Source organism: Salvelinus alpinus, chromosome 13, assembly GCF_045679555.1.
Source record: "Salvelinus alpinus chromosome 13, SLU_Salpinus.1, whole genome shotgun sequence".
NCBI classification, from domain to species: Eukaryota; Metazoa; Chordata; class Actinopteri; order Salmoniformes; family Salmonidae; genus Salvelinus; species Salvelinus alpinus.
In genome coordinates, this window is record NC_092098.1 from 39,576,237 (window position 1) to 39,596,877 (window position 20,641).

The window sequence follows — 20,641 nt, forward strand, 5'->3', positions numbered from 1 at the left end:
TTTTTGGGAGCTCTACACGCCGTTTCTCTAGAGAGAAATCATCACGACGTTGGATATTCGACCAGTCTGACGAAAATCCAACTCGGATCGAAATGTTGTTTTTATTGTGCGCCTGATTAAATCACCATAGTAGCAGTTGCGAACATTCCTTTTTTTTTTGTGAGCTCTACACGCCGTTTCTCTAGAGAGAAATCATCACGACGAGTTGGATATTCGTCCAGTCTGACGAAAATCCAACTCGGATCGAAATGTTGTTTTTATTGTGCGCCTGATTAAATCACCATAGTAGCAGTTGCGGACATTCCTTTTTTCATTGTAGTTAATTACCACGTTTTCTGCGCTAAACTAGGTTGAATATTTTCCTATGGAAGCATACCAAAGTTGCAAAAAATTGCTTTTGTTCTTTGACATGTTCATCTGTCCAGCACCTGAAAATTTTGATTTGCGTATTTTTAAAACATTTTTAAAATATCTACAATGACCAGAATCCACTGCACTTATTCTTCCTGGCCCCGCACACATTAATAATTCATAAAAATCAAAATAACTTCACAGATCTTCATTGTAAAGGGTTTAAACACTGTTTCCCAACAACAACTGCCCGAGTTACACCAGGAACGCACAATCCCTCCATCAGTGCTCAGACTGTCCGCAATAGGCTGAGAGGGGCAATCTCAATGCTGTGGGTTACATGGAAGACATCCTCCTCCCTCATGTGGTACCCTTCCTGCAGGCTCATCCTGACATGACCCTCCAGCATGACAATGCCACCAGCCATACTGCTCGTTCTGTGCGTGATTTCCTGCAAGACAGGAATGTCAGTGTTCTGCCATGGCCAGCGAAGAGCCCAGATCTCAATCCCATTGAGCAGGTCTGGGACCTGTTGGATTGGAGGGTGAGGGCTAGGGCCTTCAGTTAATGTCTCAGTTGTTGAATCTTGTTATGTTCATACAAATATTTACACATGTTCATTTTGCTGAAAATAAACGCAGTTGACAGTGAGAGGACATTTCTTTTTTTGCTGAGTTTATGACTCGTTGGGGAGCACAGAGATAACGTTAGATGTTATCTGGCTGTCTGGCTGCTACTGCCTGAGCAGAGATGAGACGATGATTTTAAGAAATTAAATAATAGTCATCAAATTTTTAAAAAGTAATATACAGAACTGAAATATTTTATTTAAGTAAAGTCATGTGAATAAAAGATGGTTAATAAGTGATAAGCAGTAATGGGCAATCCCTACCATCACGGGGCTCTTATTAATTGTTTAATTCTGTGTTGTTAGAAACAATGAAATGTTTTCAATGTTATGGCAATTAATTGTTCTCAATATGCGTCTTTGGAATGTCAATTAAAAAGCTCTAAAATCATGTGAAGGTCATATTTCGTAATGCATTTAATGTAAAATAAATAAACATCTAAACGAAAAACAATACAAGATCTGACTCTTACACCTTTTGTGGTGCCGTACTTTCATTCAAAAACAATAATTAGCTCCGAAATGAAACCCCTTAAAGTCAAGATGGTGGGATTAAACTGTTGCCCATTATCAAATCTTCCAGACTACTCCCCCCTGATTAAATGATTGTTTGGAAAATGGCATTCGATTAATGAAAAAGGTCTTATAACTAATTTATCAGTGAACCCTCTAAGTGAAATAATTTAGTTTGAGAGTAGATTCATGGACCCACGGACTCCCGAGTGGCGCAGCGGTCTAAGGCACTGCAACTCAGTGCAAGAGGCGTCACTACAGTCCCTGGTTTGATTCCAGGCTGTATCACATCCGGCTGTGATTGGGAGTCCCATAGGGTGGCACACAATCTTCCCAGCGTCGTCCGGGTTTGGCCAGGATAGGCCGTCATTGTAAATAAGAATTTGTTCTTAACTGGCTTGCCTAGTTAAATGAAGGTTACATTTTTATAAATAGATGATTCGCGCCACCAACGGGTTGGTAGTGAGAAATTGGGAGTCCCATAGGGCGGCGCACAATTGGCCCAGCATCGTCCGGGTTTGGCCAGGATAGGCCGTCATTGTAAATAAGAATTTGTTCTTAACTGACTTGCCTAGTTAAATAAAGGTTACATGTTTAATTTTTTTATTTTCTCCACTAATATGGGTTGGTAGTGAGAAATAGGCTACTCTTCATTTTCCTTATGTGCCATAAAATACGGTGTAAGCTTGAGATCTTTTAATTTCTTACAGCCTTCAATAAGTATGGTTTTCTATGCCATCAATCACTCAGTTTGAATGGTAGAGCTGCATAATGGAAGGCTAAGCGGAAGCCCATATAGACTACATGCCTATGCAGATGGAGCCATCTTTAAAAGCAAGTTTGGACAGATCTCATAATTTCATCATCGTAAAGAGGCTTCCTTTACAAAGACAAAATGGGTGAAAGCGATGAAGAAGAGGCGTAATTTCCTTCTTTCACCTGTCAGTTCGTCTAGGTCAATGTGAAGCACAAAATATTTTGTCGCGCACTCTGAGCGCTTCTGCATATTACAGCTGCACTTTGGTCAGTATGATCCAAACTGACGCATTTTGTCTACCTCAGTGTCAATTTCCTATTTGCCTCTAGTGCCCTAGCCTATAACATTTATGAGACGGGCAAACATCTATGAGGTAAAAGAGGCAATTGAAAGAAGCCATTTCCTTTTTACAGACTTTGGTGACCTAGCCAAGTTTCTATACCTTCAGTACAGTGGAGCCCAGCTCCAGGCCCACCAGCACGGTGCGGTCCACCAGCTCGGCTATCCTGGGGTCGACCACCTTTAGCGAGTCCTGAACCAGGTCAGTCACGTCCACCTGCCAGTCGGGCCCCAGCATGGTGATGACCTGGTCGGTGCCCTCGGTGGAGGTGGTGTGGAACTGGGTCAGCACCTTGACAAGGGAACGCTGGTACTGCAAGGTGCAGCCCCGGCTCACCCGCCGGTCGTCCTCGTCGTCATCTGTGTCACTGTCTCTGGCGCTCCTGAGACAAAGACAGGGAGAGAGAGAGATAGAGAGAAAGAAACTGTGTCAATGATGTTAACAGTGTCAATACCATTAACAGTGTCAAAACCGTAACCATTGTCAATATCATTACCAGTATCAAAGTGTACAACAACAAAGTAAGGGTTATCATGTAAAAATGTATTTGCTGTACTATTTACAAAGCCGTTTCAGCAGTAGCTCAATGGCTTATCATAACCTTTAATGATGCATCTTGTAACTTAATATGTTTGTGGAATATGCTGTAGTGTAGTTAAATCCTGCATCCTGTTTCGGGAGCTTATGTTCTTAATTGCTTCTTATCATTATATAATTTAGCACTTGATTTGATGAGAGGCCCAACACTAATCCATGTGGAGGACATCTGTTACAGTGTATGTTCCAATGTGCCCTTTGTGAGGGAAAAGTTATCCAAGCCGGCACGAAACTCCTCCAAAAACTTCCAAACAAGCAAGATTTGGACGTGTGCCTTCCATTCCTAAATCAATGGATGCTTAGATGGACAGGGGGAGAACACGGTCAGTGCATCCCAACCAAGCCCAATATGTTCCTCCAGAAGATGTAATACTTGCCAAACGTTTCTCAACAGCCTGACAAGCTGCCGGCTTTCCTCTGAAATGCTAAAAAGCTCTCCTCCATTCCCAAGGCTAATTAATCTTTGCTTTGACTTATCCTTTCAGATAACTTAAGATGCAGGAGCGGCAGCGGGCTGTCAGTGACTGACAAAGCATATCCCACCCATTGATTCCCAAAGCCCATCTGAATATCAAGCAGGCCTGTCCTGTGTTCCCTAAGAGGTCTGACAATACTCTAACATGCATCATGTCCCGTGGCCGGCTAACGCTAGACATTTAAGGCTAAAAGGCGCCGTTCGCCTGTGTTTTTCAACTTGTACAACAAATCCACAATAGCAGTGGAGAGACAAGAATGTAGACAAGAGTGTTCAGTTAAGACTAGGGTAAACCCGAGAGACAGTGTGACTCTCCTTATGGCGTTTCGTGACTCTTTGCTCAGGTCAGAGAGTTTCCCATGTTAAGGCCATACCTATGTTTTCTTTAGAGGAGTGTCTGTTCTTATTAGGATCTTTGATACACCAGCTGGAGCTTTGCTGCACATCGGCCGGCCTACCCGATTACACTTCTGTCCTCTTTTAGAACACATTACTGGATAACACAGCCAGTGAGCAATGCAGCTGCAATGTAACAAACACACACATTGCGGTCCAAGAGACCTGGCCCTTGATAAAGCTTAGGGCTTAAACAGTGTTGTGTTAGGAGAGATAGAGGGAGATAGAGGGAGAGATATGAGAGAGCGAGAGTGAGAGATGAGAGACAGAGTGAGAAGTGAGCCAAATGGCTTGTGTTCTGAAGGGAGACCAAATAAAAGGCGATTAAATTACAGCTAAATTAATAGCATAGTTTGGTGGTATCTGTTTATAAAAAAAGTAAAAACATCACATCTAAGTGTTTAATGCACAGTGAGGTGTTTTTTGTCCTTGTTCTGACAACATCGCAAACATCTAGTTAAGTGCTAAATGTTTTGCCAAAATGGCGGAATGAAGCCTTTTGCAGTTCTGTTTTTTCCTATTCCCTAAAACAATTTGAAGTTAATGTTGTTCATTGCGGTTGATGGTTCAAAACATTTTAAACTTCAGCGGCCTGTTTCCCGGACACTGATTAAGCCTAGTCCAGGATTAAAAAGATCCTCAATCGAGAAACTCTTTTGAAATAGTTTTTTCAGAACTAGCTTTAATCTGTGTCTGGGAAAACGGACCTAAAAGCTTGCCATGAATTTACTGTCAATCCGGTATGGAATTTGCTTAACTTCCTGTTCTAAAAAAAACCTTCTTAGTTTAGTTCAATTCATTGAGAGAGATACGTTTGATTACCTGAAATCATGGGTTGGCTTAAACTCGAATAAAATGTGTGCACAGGCAGTAGTTGTGCAAACAAAGATAAGGCCTAAGAGGCATAAACATTGGTTAGGCAGATTTGCATACAATTGCGTCACTAGGACGACATGTAACACACACACACACACGACACAAGCAAAATATGGGCTGCACAATTGAAACGATACATGACAGTGCAAGGTAAAGACTAAAAACATTAAGTTGAGGAAGACAATGACATCTAGGCTAGTGTCTCAGCTAGAGTGCAGCAAACCACACTAGAGTGCAGTAACCTCAAAATGAATTAAAAATAAATACAAGAAACATCAGCTCTAAAAGAGCAGTGCTCTCCACTCTAACACTACACACAAAGGGGAGCTGTGTTTAGTGTGTTGGTGAGTTCTACCTGCGGTCAGGAAGAATGGGTACCCTCCAGCCCTTGATGAAGCTCAGGTTGCTGTCGGACAGTTCCACTTGAAGGGGGAGTTTGGGCACCCACACGGTCAGCTCCAGGGGGGCACTGAGGTGCTCGTAGCTGAAGATGACCCGGGCGTTCATGGAGCCCCGCGTCTCCTTCCCGTTCACAAACACGTAGTCACAATTCATGGACACCTGTGAAAAACAAAGGTTAAGGGTCAATATATGATAATGATCTGCCGTTGACAGGTGATACAAGTGATATAGTACAGTATGGATGCAGGAGTAGAGTCCACCACCTAGTTTATTACATTGGATTTGCTGGTGCACAGCTTTTCTCAGATTCCGCTAAAGGAAACAGGGAAAACATGTCTTCCTTTTCGCTTACAGATTATTTTAATGTGGAATGTGTACTATTATTATTAGGTCACAATAATCCTCCTTTGTGAACTTTCCAATATTTTGCCACGAGGGGCTATATTTTTGTAATTTAAAATATTTGGGAACACAGTGTAAACAACACTACTTGAGGGTTTTCTCCTATCTAATTTGAGTCTCTTCTTGAGTGGATGAACTGGCTCTTAAGTACAGTCTACTCTAAGCCTTTAAAAATCAGGCCCACGATCACCCACAACCCACCACTATTTTCAGTGTAATGATCTGTACAAAATTATGCGGAGATACACAGCAGAATATATATACTAACACAAGCTTCAGGCAACAGATAATTCATAGAATATGAAAGCTAAATACATCAGGTGCCCGCACACAAAATTCTGTTTACTTATTTTTTATCCAGCAGTTGTCTCCAAGAAATCACCCAGCACAGTATTTCTCATAAATACCCATCCCTTTAATACTAAATGATTTACTGTAATAGATAGCAGGGTTTGCTTTCGGGATACCATCGATGATTTATCTGGCAGTTGGAGGCAGCTGACACTGTAATCAGAGGAGCTAATCTCCTGCAAATGGAGGTCGGGTTCGCCAGTCTTCTCAGGGTTGGGGATTCATCATAAGAGGAGGGGGGTTTAATAAAACACCCAGTCCATCCAGACAGGCCTCTCCACTCTGCAATCCATACAGGCTGGGTGGGAAGCCTTCAGATAGAGGAGAGAGATTAGTCTTTTCCCTCGTTTCCCTTGTTCTGGTAAATCAAGTTTTCAGATTATCTGTCTGTAGTCACCTTTGTGTGAATAGGGATTTTGGGATCATCATTCTCTGGCAGAGATCTGTGATGTCAGCTGGAATCAGGGTAATATACTTTTTTTCATACTGAATCATGATAATTAGGTTCTTGCTTGCCAGGCTTAGATACAGCAAAGGACATACACTATATATACAAAAGTATGTGGACACCCCTTCAAATTAGTGGATTCGTCCATTTCAGCCAAACCCGTTGCTGACAGGTATATACAATTGAGCACACAGCCATGCAATCTCCATAGACAAACATTGGCAGTAGAATGGCCTTACTGAAGAGCTCATTGACTTTCAACGTGGCACCGTCATAGGATGCCAATTTTCCAACAAGTCAGTTCGTCAAATTTCTGCCCTGCTAGAGCTGCCCTGGTCAACTGTACGTGCTTTTACTGTGAAGTGGAAATGTCTAGGAGCAACAAACGGCTCAGCTGCGAAGTAGTAGGCCACACAAGCTCACAGAACGCGGGTTGCCGAGTGCTAATGCACATAACACGTAAAAACCGTCTGTCCTCACTACCGAGTTACAGACTGCCTCTTGAAGCAACATCAGCACAATAACTGGGAGCTTCATGAAATGCGTTTCCAAGGCCGAGTAGCCGCACACAAGCCTAAGATCACCATGTGCAATGGCAAGCGTCGGCTTTAGTGGCGTAAAGCTCGCCGCCATTGGACTCTGGAGCAGTGGAAACGCGTTCTCTGGAGTGATGAATCACGATTCTGTACAGAAATACATAAATGGTTTGTCGAGATCGATGTGGAAGAACTTGACTGGCGTGCACAGAACCCTGACCCCATCAAACACCATTGGGATGAATTGGAACGCTGACTGCGAGCCAGGCCTAATCGCCAAACATCAGTGCCAGACCTCACAAATGCTCTTGTGGCTGAATGGAAGCAAGTCCCTGCAGCAATGTTCCAACATCAAGTGGAAAGCATACCCAGAAGAGTGGAGGCTGTTATAGCAGCAAAGGGGGTCCAACTACATATTAATGCCCATGATTTTGTAAAGAGATGTTCGACGAGCAGGTGTCAACATAATTTTAGTCATGTAGTGTACCTGCCCCCATATTCTCTCTCTCACACACACACACGCACGCACGCACGCACACACATGCACACACACACACACACACACACCGTCATCCTCTGCACCAAAACACAGTGCCCCCTCCACACCTGTGACCTACCATTCTAGGCCTCCCCATCGCTATAATGCTAACACCAGCCTTCCTATCACTCTCACTCACCCTTGCTAACTGCGCTAGCATAAACGATCCCAGCTCCTGCAGGCAGCTAATAAACTTGGCTGGCTAATTGTGAGTCAAAAGCTGTTAACGACTACGGGTGTCAGTAGCCCAGCGGGGCCCGTGAAAGTGCTCTCATGCATGGAGCCGCGAGCTGTCGTCGCTACACAGCCCTCTAATGTGCTGTGGCATCTTCCATGGTGCCAACAGATTTCCTGGGTAGGGTCGGGGCAAAGAAAGACAGGGCGTGCACTACCCGCTAGGGCGGCATCCAGGCTCAGTTTAAACCAACAGACAGAGATCCAGGATCAAAAAGGATCACCACCCGCCTGCAGCACAGTATATCCATATCTTTACTCCTCGGCAGCTCTGATAACAAAACGGATTCCAATACTGTATTGTCGGGCTTTGTTTTTCCACGGGTCGCTTAATGTTTGTTTTGGTTTAACGTATTGTGCATGCACGTTGAGTTGCATGCATGTGGAACACAGAAGGTTGGCAGGTTCATTTGACCTGATAGTACTTATTCTACTGACTAATGCATATGGATCTAATGAGAAACAATGAGCACCATTTAGTGATGGAGATCCCATGCTGGCTCACCTCTGCTTACACGCTTAACTTCAACATGTGCCTCCAAACAGGATTTCGGCCTATCAATGCCACCTGTTTTCTTGCTGAAGGTGGAGCAGATGGAAAAATAAAACCTAACTCGGGCTGTGTTCATTAGGGCATGCAACGTCAAACATTTTAAAATGTTTTGCAACAGAAAGCGAAATCAAGCGTTAAGGTACAAGTTCGGGTTGTCCCTCCTTGTTTCAATTTATTTTACTTTCGTTTGGTGCCTAATGAACACACCCCAGTTGTATTAATGTTGCTCTGTAGTGGCCATTATGAAAAACTAGTTTGATTGATGGAAGGTACAGTATGATAATCAATAGACTTGTCTTTAAAAATCCCCCTTAACTTATTAATCAACTGAAGGAATTCTTTGCGAAACACAGCGTTTCATTGCTTAATCTCTCAAAACCAGTTTGAGTTTATTTTTATTTTTACAGGGACAGTGCACATTAATCAACGTTTCAGTAAAAGTGCCGGTTTTAGCCAGCCGGCTAATTTTCAACCGCAGTCCCTGGGCAGGTTATTAGTTTCTAGTAGGATACAATCATTTAACAAAAATTCTGGGCCTGTATGCTCTCATCGACTGGATTATGTCCTCATTGTGAGGCCATCAACAATAATACGAACTTCTTCGAGACCTCTCATATACAATAGCACAGCAGACAGCAAGGAGACAACAGTGAAGACACTAGACCACTCAGGTGTACTTATCTCACTGCCTCACAAAGCCTTTCTTATTTAAGCCTGGTCGTTAGCTGAAGGTGAATGTGTCACATTGGTGTGAGTGCAGAATGGAGGAAACAGAGGGCTTGGCAGGGCAAGGGTTGGATGACCACTGGCATGGAACAAGGCTTTCGGCCGCCGCCTTATCTGTGTCCTCAGATGGCTACAGTGACTCACACACACACACACAGCCCTGGGAGAAAGGATCAGCTGGGGGAGTCATGTCTCCCGCTCGCTGACAAATCCCCACAGGGTCCTCAGCCCACACCTCCTTTCGCCCAGCCTCCGTCTCTGCTGCCTGCCTTCTCCCCATACTGCCTCCCATCCCCGTGCCTTCCTCCACACCCTGCACAACACAACACAAAATAGCAGAATAAACTCTGTCTGAGCAGAGCACAGATGTGGTCTTTAATAACCAAATCATCCTACTGTGCTCACACACACACACACACACACACACACACACACACACACACACACACACACACACACACACACACACACACACACACACACACACACACACACACACACACACACACACACACACACACACACTGTACAGTCAAATGGGATTGGGTTATCCGGCAGCGCTGACATATACTGTGGCCTATTTATTTCAAAGAGGGAGAAACAAACAAACAAATAAACGCCTCAGCAAAGAGAAATGAGAGCAGCATAACCTTTTCCAAAAGTTGGGAACAAAAACAGAACAATGGCAGGTTGGCGAAGAGCCAAAGCAAAAAATAAAAAATAAATGCTTTGTTTAAAAAAAAACATACAAAAATGAAGCAGAAGCCCACGCATTTGGAATTCACAACCTACAGTACGTGCACATGGTGAGACTTGGTTTATATGACAAGACATTCTCTATGTGCTTTACTTATAGACCGAGCGGAGCCTATAGTTTTTAGTGTTCCACAGATTCACCTAGGCTACGCGAATAGAATAATAGAATAGAGTAATCTGATTAGAACAGATCTGCATTACAGTGCTGTGTATGAATAATGTGGCACCACAAAATGCAATGGGGAGAGCACAAAACCACACAACTGAACAACCACACAACCTTTGTGGATCATCTTTAGGAACCTTTCTTTTGTATTCGGCGGATTGTTTTATAGAACTGTCTCGGCTTGAAGGTCTCATCTTGCATTATCCTCTAAAGTTCAATGGCAAGGGCAGCGAAGCGAGGTCTATTCAATAACATTGAGCTAATGCAGCTCGCCTTGAAACCATTCTAAACCTTCTCACAAATAGATTAATGGCAAAATGTCTCGCTTTTGATTTGCCCTCTGACAAATAGATCCTAGTCTTATCATACATATGAATGTCAGAATAAGATTAGGTGTGGTCTGTATATTCTTGCTGTATTGTACAGTTGATGCTTTTCCCTCCACTTATTCTGAACACGTGCATTTATTATTGTGCACTCTGCTTTCGATAATCCCACGTGATCTTCTCAAATGAACAGAAATGCTTAAATCAACATTAAAAAAAATTGTATATTTTTCTCACATGTATAATTTTCTCACGTTCTGTAAGGTGTCGTGATGCTGTCATCAAACGTGCTCCGAGAAAATCAACAAATAAAGCTGGATTACATTTCAGAGGTTGCAACCTCCTTTATCCAAATGCTTTGTTTGTCTGAGTGATGGAGTTGGCCCTGGCTATCCGTAAATAAATAAAAAACAAGAGTAGTGCCATCTGGTTTTCTAAATAGGGAATTTGAAATGATTTATACTTTTACTTTTGACACGTATATTTAAAGTAATTACATTAACTTTTGATGCTTAAGTATATTTAAAACCAAATACTTTTCGACTTTTAAACAAGTATTATTTTACTGGGTGACTTTCACTTTTACTTGAGTCATTTTCTATTAAGGTATCTTTACTTTTACTCAAGTATGACACTTGGGTACTTTTTCCATCACTGGATGACTGGAGGCGAGGAGACGATACTAGTGTCCTGGGATGACTCACAAACACAACTCTGGCCCGTTGGGAGCCCACAGTGGTAGAATACAACATCAACTCCCATTTGTGGATTGAAGAAGGACCCACATTTTGCCTTCATACCCCATAATCAGCAGGGGTAAATCCCATTTATCTGTAGAAAGAGTTGTGTTTAGTGAGTCTGCCAGATCAGGGGCAGTAGGGATGACCAGGGATGTTCTCTTGATAAGTGTGAATTAGACCATTTTCCTGTCCTGCTAAGCATTCAAAATGTAACGAGTACTTTTGGGTGCCAGGGAAAATGCATTGAATAAAAAGTACATCATTTTCTTTAGGAATGTAGTTAAGTAAAAGTAAAAGTTGTCAAAAATAAAAATAGTAAAGTACAGATACCCCCAAATACTACTTAAGTAGTACTTTCAAGTATTTTTACCTACATCCTTTACATCACTTCAGTCGCCCTACTTGGCTAAGGCTGCATCCCAAATGGTACCCTATTCCCTATTTTGTGCAGTAATTTTGACCAGGACCTCTGGTAAAAATGTGTGCAGTAAATAGGGAATAGCGTGCCATTTGGGATGTAGTCAATGAAAATGGATGGAAATGGATGCCTTGCACCAGATAATGCAGCTAAAGTAAACTCTAAGGTCTGGAGACATGGTGGCAACCAAACTAGACCAGACTAGACCAGACTAGGCCAGACTCGACCAGACTAGGCCAGACTAGGCCAGACTAGACCAGACTAGACCAGACTAGGCCAGACTAGACCAGACTAGACCAGACTAGGCCAGACTCGACCAGACTAGGCCAGACTCGACCAGACTAGGCCAGACTAGACCAGACTAGACCAGACTACACCAGACTAGGCCAGACTAGACCAGACTAGGCCAGAGAAGATAAGTGTTTCAAAACTATATCCTTTATAGTTATAACTGTGCTTTGTAACCTATTGATTTTGGTGTACCAGTACGTGTATGAACATCCATTGATTCGTCCATGGAGGGACAGCCATATAATGAGGTTTTCCTGTTTGCATTATGGTATATTAAAGTGTGCTGCAGGTCCATTAGGGTGTGTACGAGTGTGGTGGGATTCCATTCGGTATCAGATGCATTACCAAGATCGGAGGGATAGGGTTGCAAAATTCCAGTAATTTCCCCAAAATGACCAAGTTTTCCACTGTACCATACCTTGACAATGTCTTCGTTAGACGACTTGCACTCTACGAAGGACGAGACGTCGGTGACGACTCCACTCATTTCAATAGAGACAACTTTCACGGGAATGGCCACGGTTCGGCCGGTCAGTATCGCTGTGTTAATGATTTCGGTGTCCTGTAGAGTAGAGGGGGAACAAACATGAAACAGTGTTAGATAGTGTTCATCGCTATTATATTTCACTGGGTACTTCCAATATGTACTTTTCAAAAATAATGTCCAAAAGAGTTCCGCTGGAAGCCATTCTCAGTGATCGTTGGGTTTGATTTTCATCCATTTCATCACTCCAAGTACAGATGAAGGATCTTAACTTGAGCCAGTTTGCTTCAGCAGGAAATGTGAATTATTATGTGGATTATAATTGGCATTATAATACACATTTTTGTAGGGGTTGATACATTTTTCTTAAGGGTAAATCAAGTCTGAAATTTCAAAGTGGAAATTACGTACTTCAGAAGCCTTTTTTAAATCTCAAATATACTACAAGTTGAACATTTCCTGTACTGTACAAAGGGAATATGTTTTTATGTTTTCCCCTCCGAGCTGCATTCTGCTCCAAATGACTCTAGAACAAAAAGGCAAGAAGTTCACGTTGACTATGTATGCTAAGAAATTTGAGTAAAGCGAAACATTCCTTCTTCATCAAGCGCATGCAAAAATTAAGGTGACAAAGGAAAGTATATTTGAATGCCCCAACAAAACATAACCTGTCCTAAAAACCTTTGTATCTGTCCTCACAATCTTGGTTACTGTTAGTGAATTTGTGCACTAAGGCCTCAAACAACATGTTACTGTTAGTGAATCTGTGCACTAAGGCCTCAAACAACATGTTACTGTTAGTGAATCTGTGCACTAAGGCCTCAAACAACATGTTACTGTTAGTGAATCTGTGCACTAAGGCCTCAAACAACATGTTACTGTTAGTGAATCTGTGCACTAAGGCCTCAAACAAAAACTATGAAGTCTAGTGTTGCTAATAAATGTCTGAAATCTCATTGCTGGGGAATAAAAACTGACTTGAGAACTGATTATAAACAGGGCCAAGTCCGTCAGCGGATCTACACTTTTATCATGACTCCAGTGATATAGAAACAGCCAATTAAAATGCACACTGGTCCTTGAAATGGGCGACTGTTAATAAACTCATTATTTTGATGGAATGAATGTGAGCTATGCGGGGGTAAGGAGTTTGACTTTAATTTGTGTCCCTCGTGGCCCCCTAGAGAAAACCCAAATCATGTAAATGTTCCTTTGACTTCAATCAAAACACCACCATGCTCAAGTCTTGGAAGCAAAACAGTATTACTTAATGTGGTGTAATCAAAAAGAATGCAGCATATAAAAGAGTATTAATGTTGCTTCTGGAGGCATGTATGTTGATGAGCTCCTTTAATTTGTAGTGCCCTAAAGCTAGCAATCAAATAGGAGAGTTTACTTGGCATGATACAAGCATATGTTCACTGACAATGAGTGCAAATTGTATGTTGTGTGTGCCCTTCGAAAACCAATACATACTGAATGACTTATTGCTGTCCATAGCAGGTAATCTCACAATATAACTTCCAAACTATTTGAAACTAGAACAATTTAAAGTCTAGAATAATTCACAATGGTCAGGTCCTGCCCAAATCAAATTAGCTGGTGCACTATTTGAATATTGATGCCATTTTACCTGTTGATACATTTGTTCATAATACAATATGCTTATTAAGTAATTATACGGTGAGGAAAATGTGTTAACCTAGCCTCTGAGTTTCTTGCTAAAGAATAGCCACTGCAGACCAATGACAGCCAACTAAGCACACACTGGTTAAATCAACGTTGATTCCACATAATTTCAATTAAATTAGGTTGAACCAACATGGAATAGACGTTGAATTGACATCTGTGCCCAGTGGGAGGTACTCTGACATTGACAAATTATGGGACGGAGAAAAGAGCTCAACTCTTTTTCTTCTCAACAAACCGCAACTGCCACCTTATAGTAAAAAATCATCCCGTCCTCCCTCATGTTTCTCATTTTCACGTGCCAATGGTATTCTGTTGCCCAGCTAATATGCAACATTTAAATGGGGGGTCTGAGAATTTATGGTGGCGGTAAGTGGTAGCCACAGTGTCCGGAGTAATGAGTGAGAGCTTATCATGAACACAGTAGGGGGAGAGCTATCAGTAACACGCAGGAAAGGATTTCAAAGTAATCAAACACTTTATAGCCTGCGAAACACCAAGCTTAACACTTTTTAACTCCATGCATTAAGACACACAGTAAGAAAAGGATCAGTTAGTGTAGACACAAGACACGACTACTCCAGGCCCAATAAACGGGACTGAGACAACGATCAGTCTAATACACTGCGGAAATGAAAACATCTATTATACTGCTCCTGTAACAACGACTAGTATTGTCGATTAATGACTACTAGTTTAGCTTCGACCATGTGAACAGTGTTGTTTTAGATTTAAACTGGAGAAATGAAAGAAGCAGGGTCCACTTTAATCCAAGTAACCAAATGACAAGCAGTGAGAGAATGAATGAAGCTTGACAGCCCCACAGTTGTTGAGTTTTGATGGAGGCTTTAAGACCGAGCCGATTAGCCAGCGAATCATATCAAAGCCAAACCTCTGCTGCTTTCTGCGCCACGGCTTCCACTTCCTACTCCTCATGGAAATGATTGAAACACCACGTAAGACGTGCAAAACCTGTGGCGTGTGTAGATGTGTGTGTGTGTGTTTGTGTGCGCGTGCCCTGTGACGCCCATGTTTTATTTATAATCTGTTCGCTACTGCGGCAGCATGAAGCAGTGGTGGGGCCAGCAACACAGTATCCCGCTATTCCCCTCCTCATCTCCCTCTCCACCTCTCCCATCCCTCGTTAATAAGAAGCCCCTGAGAGGGCTCTCTGACACTGGGCGGTAATTGCGCCAAGACTGTGGGGGCCAGGGGGACCTAGCTGGGGCCCTGACAGGACTAATGTGATGGAGTCTGATTTAACCACATCCTCCTGGAAGATGCTACTACTCTGCACTGTAAACTCACCCACCTCCTTCGTTCCTCCTCCCCCCTCCCTCGCTACTATCTCACCCCTCCCTCGCCTCCTCCTCCCCAGTTGTAGTGGCTCAGCTCTGGCTGGCAGTGAATCTGCTTAGCAAAGCTTTCACGTCTTGGGATTCGTTTTTTTTCTCCTCCCCCCCCCCATCCCTCTATCTCTCCCTCAAGCCTCCCTCCCTCATTTGTTCATGCTAGGGCTAAATCAGAGGGGATTCATTTTGTGCACATGGTTTGCCATGTTCTTGTCCCTCGTCTGTTTCATTTTTTTGTTACTCAAGATAAAATGCATCTTGTGTGTTTTTTCCCCCAGATTGCCTCATCCTGCTGTCTCCCAAATCAGTGGCTGCAGAAAACATACTGATCTGAGCCTTCTGGTTTCTATCAAGCTCTCAGAGGATGTGTGCAATGGTAGGCACAACGTGCTGAGTGCATTATGTCTACCGCCTTGCTGCTACTGTTACTGTTACAATAATTAGACAGAGAGACCTGAGAATGTGTGGCATTAGATTCTGCCTTTGTCAAATGGCACCCTATTCCCTATATAGTGCATTACTTTTGACCAGAGTGCTATGGGACCAGGTCAAAAGTAGTACACTATGAAGGGAATAAGGTTACATTTGGGACGCACTCTCTCTACACTACAGTACATGAAGCAGAAACAGTGAAACAAAGCAGCTGATAATGAATGAAATGGCGCAGGTTGCCTCGGCTATTGCTATTTTTTGCTATTCCCCACGCGTTGACCTTTCTATGACCCCGGCTCCTTTCAGCTGAACTCCTATCCTCATCGCTGCCTGACCCCTCTAACAAAGCCCTCGAAGCACACTGCCAAGTCCGGTGAACACACAGAGTTCATGTTCCTCTTCGCTTATTAACCTCTGTAGTTGAGTGTGTTAAAAAAGTGTCTTCAGTACCTGGGTGCTTGCTTCTTTGCAACTTGTGGCATTTTAGACCTATATAAATATATGCGGGGCTGAGAGAACTAAGTGTCGTTATAAATTTTACCCAAGCAGTTGAATTGTATTTTTCCAAATAATGAAGTCTCTCCCCCCCTAAAACTTCTAGAGACTTTCCACAGGCTCCCTTCACCAAGTAAGGGGAGGTAAAACCACACAGGAGGCGACTTGACCCTTCAGGACTGGCTCTCTACCTTCCTATTACTTAATTAATGTCCCTTGTTTCCACAATTGTTTTTTACTGCCTACTACAGTAATTGCCCCTTTTCATGAGATAGGAGTGGAGACGCCAGACAGACTCTTAGCATGATGTGCAATTAGTTGGTGGCCTTGGTAGCCTTCTCTTAGCAGGTGAAATCATCATCGATCTAGTGAGAGAGAACCTCAAGTGTTGATAAGCATGGTTACAAATGACAATGGGGATCGAAGGTCCTTTGATGAAACTGGAGGCTAACCCTCTCTTACATGAGAGATTTGAATTGAATAGTTGTGGCAAATGTTACAATGGACAGATTCAACTGATATGAACATTATTATAGCATACCATATGTGATGTCACAGGTTACTCACCATGGAGAGTGGGATGATAGCCTGAATGTCCTTCTGCACCACGGTCAACTCAGTCACCACCTTCTCCGAGTCCGGAGGTGGGTTCTGGCCCCGGTAGTCGATGTTCCAGTTGATCCTTCTGGTGACCGATTGGCTGGTGAAGTTCTCCATCTCAAAGTCCAGTTGCATCACCTCGATATTGGCCAGTTCATCCCTGTGGGGAATGGAATAATTGAGCAATTAAAGCGTAATACATCAATAACAGCAATATGTTACCAAAAACACAGTAGGATCCAGCACCAAATCCAGCATTTTATTCATTTACAAGGGGCTTAATGGGGGTCAGGGCTGCATTTGATCATTAAATATGCTAATGAGTAGACGATCGGCACAAGCAGCTGTTCTGTCATGTATTAGGCATTATGTATTGGAACAGTCAGCAAATGAAACAATCAGGCTGCTGCTTGTGCGCATCTGTTGTTTTGGAATAACCAATGAGGTCCAGAAATGTGCCATTCCTATCTGCTTTTAGGAGCTACCTGACCAGGCATGAGATCCCTACACACATGCGTGAGCATGTATTTCAGAGAGTTTTAGATTTTTTTGGGTGTTTATCAAGAGAGATTAACATGAACAGACGATAGGGATGCAGGTATCCTAGCGATTAGAGTGCTGGTTCGCATACCTGAGCCGACAAGGTGAAAAATCTTTCCATTTATCCTTGAGCATGGCACATGACGCTAGTTTGCTCCAGGGGTACCGTACTACTATGGCTGACCCTGTAAAACAATACATTTCACCACACCTACTCAGTGTGTGACAAAACCTAATTTTATTTTTATTTGAAAATTGCAGTGCACCGACATCGTTCTAAAAATGTATAAATGAAGGAGGCATGTGAAGCCTTCACCAACGTCAGCTTTAGGTGATTCATCACCTAAATGAATGTGACTGAACTCTGGAAACTCCAAAAGTGAGTTGAACTTCTTACAAGGTGACCAACGAGTCTTTGATAAGCTAAGGTTTATAAAGACTTCACGGTCGAAACGTGACAGCTTTTTATAAAAGAGCACCATGACATAGATTTACATTTACATTTAAGTCATTTAGCAGACGCTCTTATCCAGAGCGACTTACAAATTGGGATTCATAACCATTTGAGAAAAAACTGAATGCCCCCCTCCCCCCCCGCCTGTAATCAATGGGGCTGTCCTGACCAGCTGTCCTACATTTTTGAAGCATTGTCGGACTTGTCGTTACAATTTCTGATGCTTGTGCTACGCGATCTGTCATGTCAAGGGGCTGCACAACTTCAATCACACCCCTATTGTAATGTCATTGGCTCGTTGCTTTTCATTCTGACGGGTCCAGTGTAGTGAAACAGCTTACTTTTTCCTTCAAACGCTCGCACGTGGCTAGTTAGAAATATTATGGTTGTGGTCCTTTCTTGGGTGTTGTCTTTTCACTTTTTTGCATCTATTTACCTATCCAGCTAGCCAAGCAACTCATTCCCACATCAACCTTTGGTAGAAGCAGTATACTATATTTATGATCAATATGTCTGTTTCCCACACGGACAAGCAGCCTACAGTAGATTTTCAATGTGATCATTTAGTACAATACATCAGGGTTTCCCAAACTCGGTTCTGGGGCGTCTTCCGGGATGCACATTTTGGTTTTTGCCCTAGCACTACACAGCTGAGTCAAATAACCAACTCATCATCAAGCACTGATTCTTTGGGAAACCCTGCAATGCATCATCTGTACAAGATGTTACAACTGTCTCAATGGATTTCAATGATCAAGCAATGAAACGGCGAAACCGGTTCATTACATTTCTATGGGCATGGTAAGCTTTTCATTACATTTCCATGATCATTACCATAGCCCATAAATATGTGCATAAGTACCAGACAGTTATGACTAGATACCGGATACCAGATACCGTGCATGTGAAAATGTATCAGATACAGTGCACGTGATAAATGTATCAGATACAGTGCACGTGATAAATGTATCAGATACAGTGCACGTGAAAATGTACCAGATGCAGTGCACGTGAAAAAGTACCAGATACAGTGCACGTGAAAAAAAGTACCGGATACAGCGCACGTGAAAATGTACCAGATACAGTGCACGTGAAAACGTACCAGATACAGTGCACGTGAAAAAGTACCAGATACAGTGCACGTGAAAAAGTATCAGATACAGTGCACGTGAAAAAGTACCAGATACAGTGCACGTGAAAAAGTACCAGATACAGTGCACGTGAAAAAGTACCAGATACAGTGCACGTGAAAAAGTACCAGATACAGTGCACGTGAAAAAGTACCAGATACAGTGCCCGTGAAAAAGTACCAGATACAGTGCACGTGAAAAAGTACCAGATACAGTGCACGTGAAAAAGTACCAGATACAGTGCACGTGAAAAAGTACCAGATACAGTGCACGTGAAAAAGTACCAGATACAGTGCACGTGAAAAAGTACCAGATACAGTGCACGTGAAAATGTACCAGATACAGTGCACGTGAAAAAGTACCAGATACAGTGCACGTGAAAAAGTACCAGATACAGTGCACGTGATAATGTACCAGATACAGTGCACGTGAAAATGTATCAGATACAGTGCACGTGAAAATTGAACAAACGTGAGAGAAAAACAAAACTGTAATAGGTTTAACCACAGCTTCCAGGCCTTCGCTACCCTGCCACACCCAGAGGAGCTGGAGATAAAGTTTGTCTGGTGAGAAGTTTTCCTTAGATAGAGCGATGAGTGAGATGATGCAAGGCTGGACTCTCAGAGGAAACTGGAGGTGTGGAACAAGGAGCAGAGAAACAGCTGTGCGTGTGTGTGTGTGTACATGTACCTGTGTGTGTGTGTGTACCTGTGTGCGTGTGTGTGTGTGTGTGTGTGTGTGTGTACCTGTGTGTGTGTGTGTGTGTGTGTGTGTGTGTGTGTGTGTGTGTGTGTGTGTGTGTGTGTGTGTGTGTGTGTGTGTGTGTGTACCTGTGTGTACCTGTGTGCGTGTGTGTGTGTGTACATGTACCTGTGTGCGTGTGTACGTGTACCTGTATGTACTATTGTAAAGTGGGTGTTCCACTGGATATCATAAGGTGAATGCACCAATATGTAAGTCGCTCTGGATAAGAGCGTCTGCTAAATGACTTAAATGTAAATGTAAATGACTAGCTCACATGCAGTAGAGTGGTCAAACATACGATGTGAACAACCCCTCCTACCATTTCAAACATCCATTACTTTAACCACATGAACAGTAGACATGTGTACTCGCACATGTTAGTTTTACCTAGGCAAAGATGAACTTTCACACCGTTTCATTCCTCGCATTGTATATGTACTAAAACATTTAACCTCTTCTACTTATAAAGGACTTATCTTCCTCTAAGATGGTGTAAAATTATTGAATCAATTGTGGAATGAAGTACCAGCAGACCAACATATTATATGTTTTATATACCACCATTACAGTTGCTCCGAGCTGTGAAACCATCACATCTGAAAGACACATTCCGCATTGCACTTCGAAATGGGTTTCAGCAGTGTAGGCCTACAGTAGGTTCCTGGTTTACAAGACCATTTCAGCCACACTTGACCTGGATCTGAAATGAACCATGCTGCTATCTCCCCTCGGCAGAGAGAAAAGAAGTCTGCCATTCAAAGGGAAAATGCCAATGTCGTAACGAAGACTGGGAGCCGAGTCCCTATCTCCAGTACTGCACTCACAAAGGGCCTTACTGGAAACGGCATGATGAGAGCTGACAGCCTAAATGACTTCTGACTGTTTCTCTCAACATCACTCA

The 20,641-nt window shown here is 42.8% G+C and overlaps 1 protein-coding gene across 2 annotated transcripts in view; it reads right to left on the reverse strand.

Annotated features, from left to right (window-relative positions):
* Window positions 1–20,641, reverse strand: part of tmem132e (transmembrane protein 132E) — a 379,620-nt gene that overhangs the window by 12,804 nt on the left and 346,175 nt on the right. For both annotated transcript variants that reach the window (XM_071339298.1, XM_071339297.1), the window contains exons 4-7: window positions 16,840–17,032; window positions 12,239–12,382; window positions 5,289–5,494; window positions 2,692–2,971 (exon numbers count right to left, since the gene is read on the reverse strand). In XM_071339298.1, coding sequence (XP_071195399.1) covers window positions 2,692–2,971; window positions 5,289–5,494; window positions 12,239–12,382; window positions 16,840–17,032 — 823 coding nt within the window. The remainder of the gene's footprint in view (window positions 1–2,691; window positions 2,972–5,288; window positions 5,495–12,238; window positions 12,383–16,839; window positions 17,033–20,641) is intronic.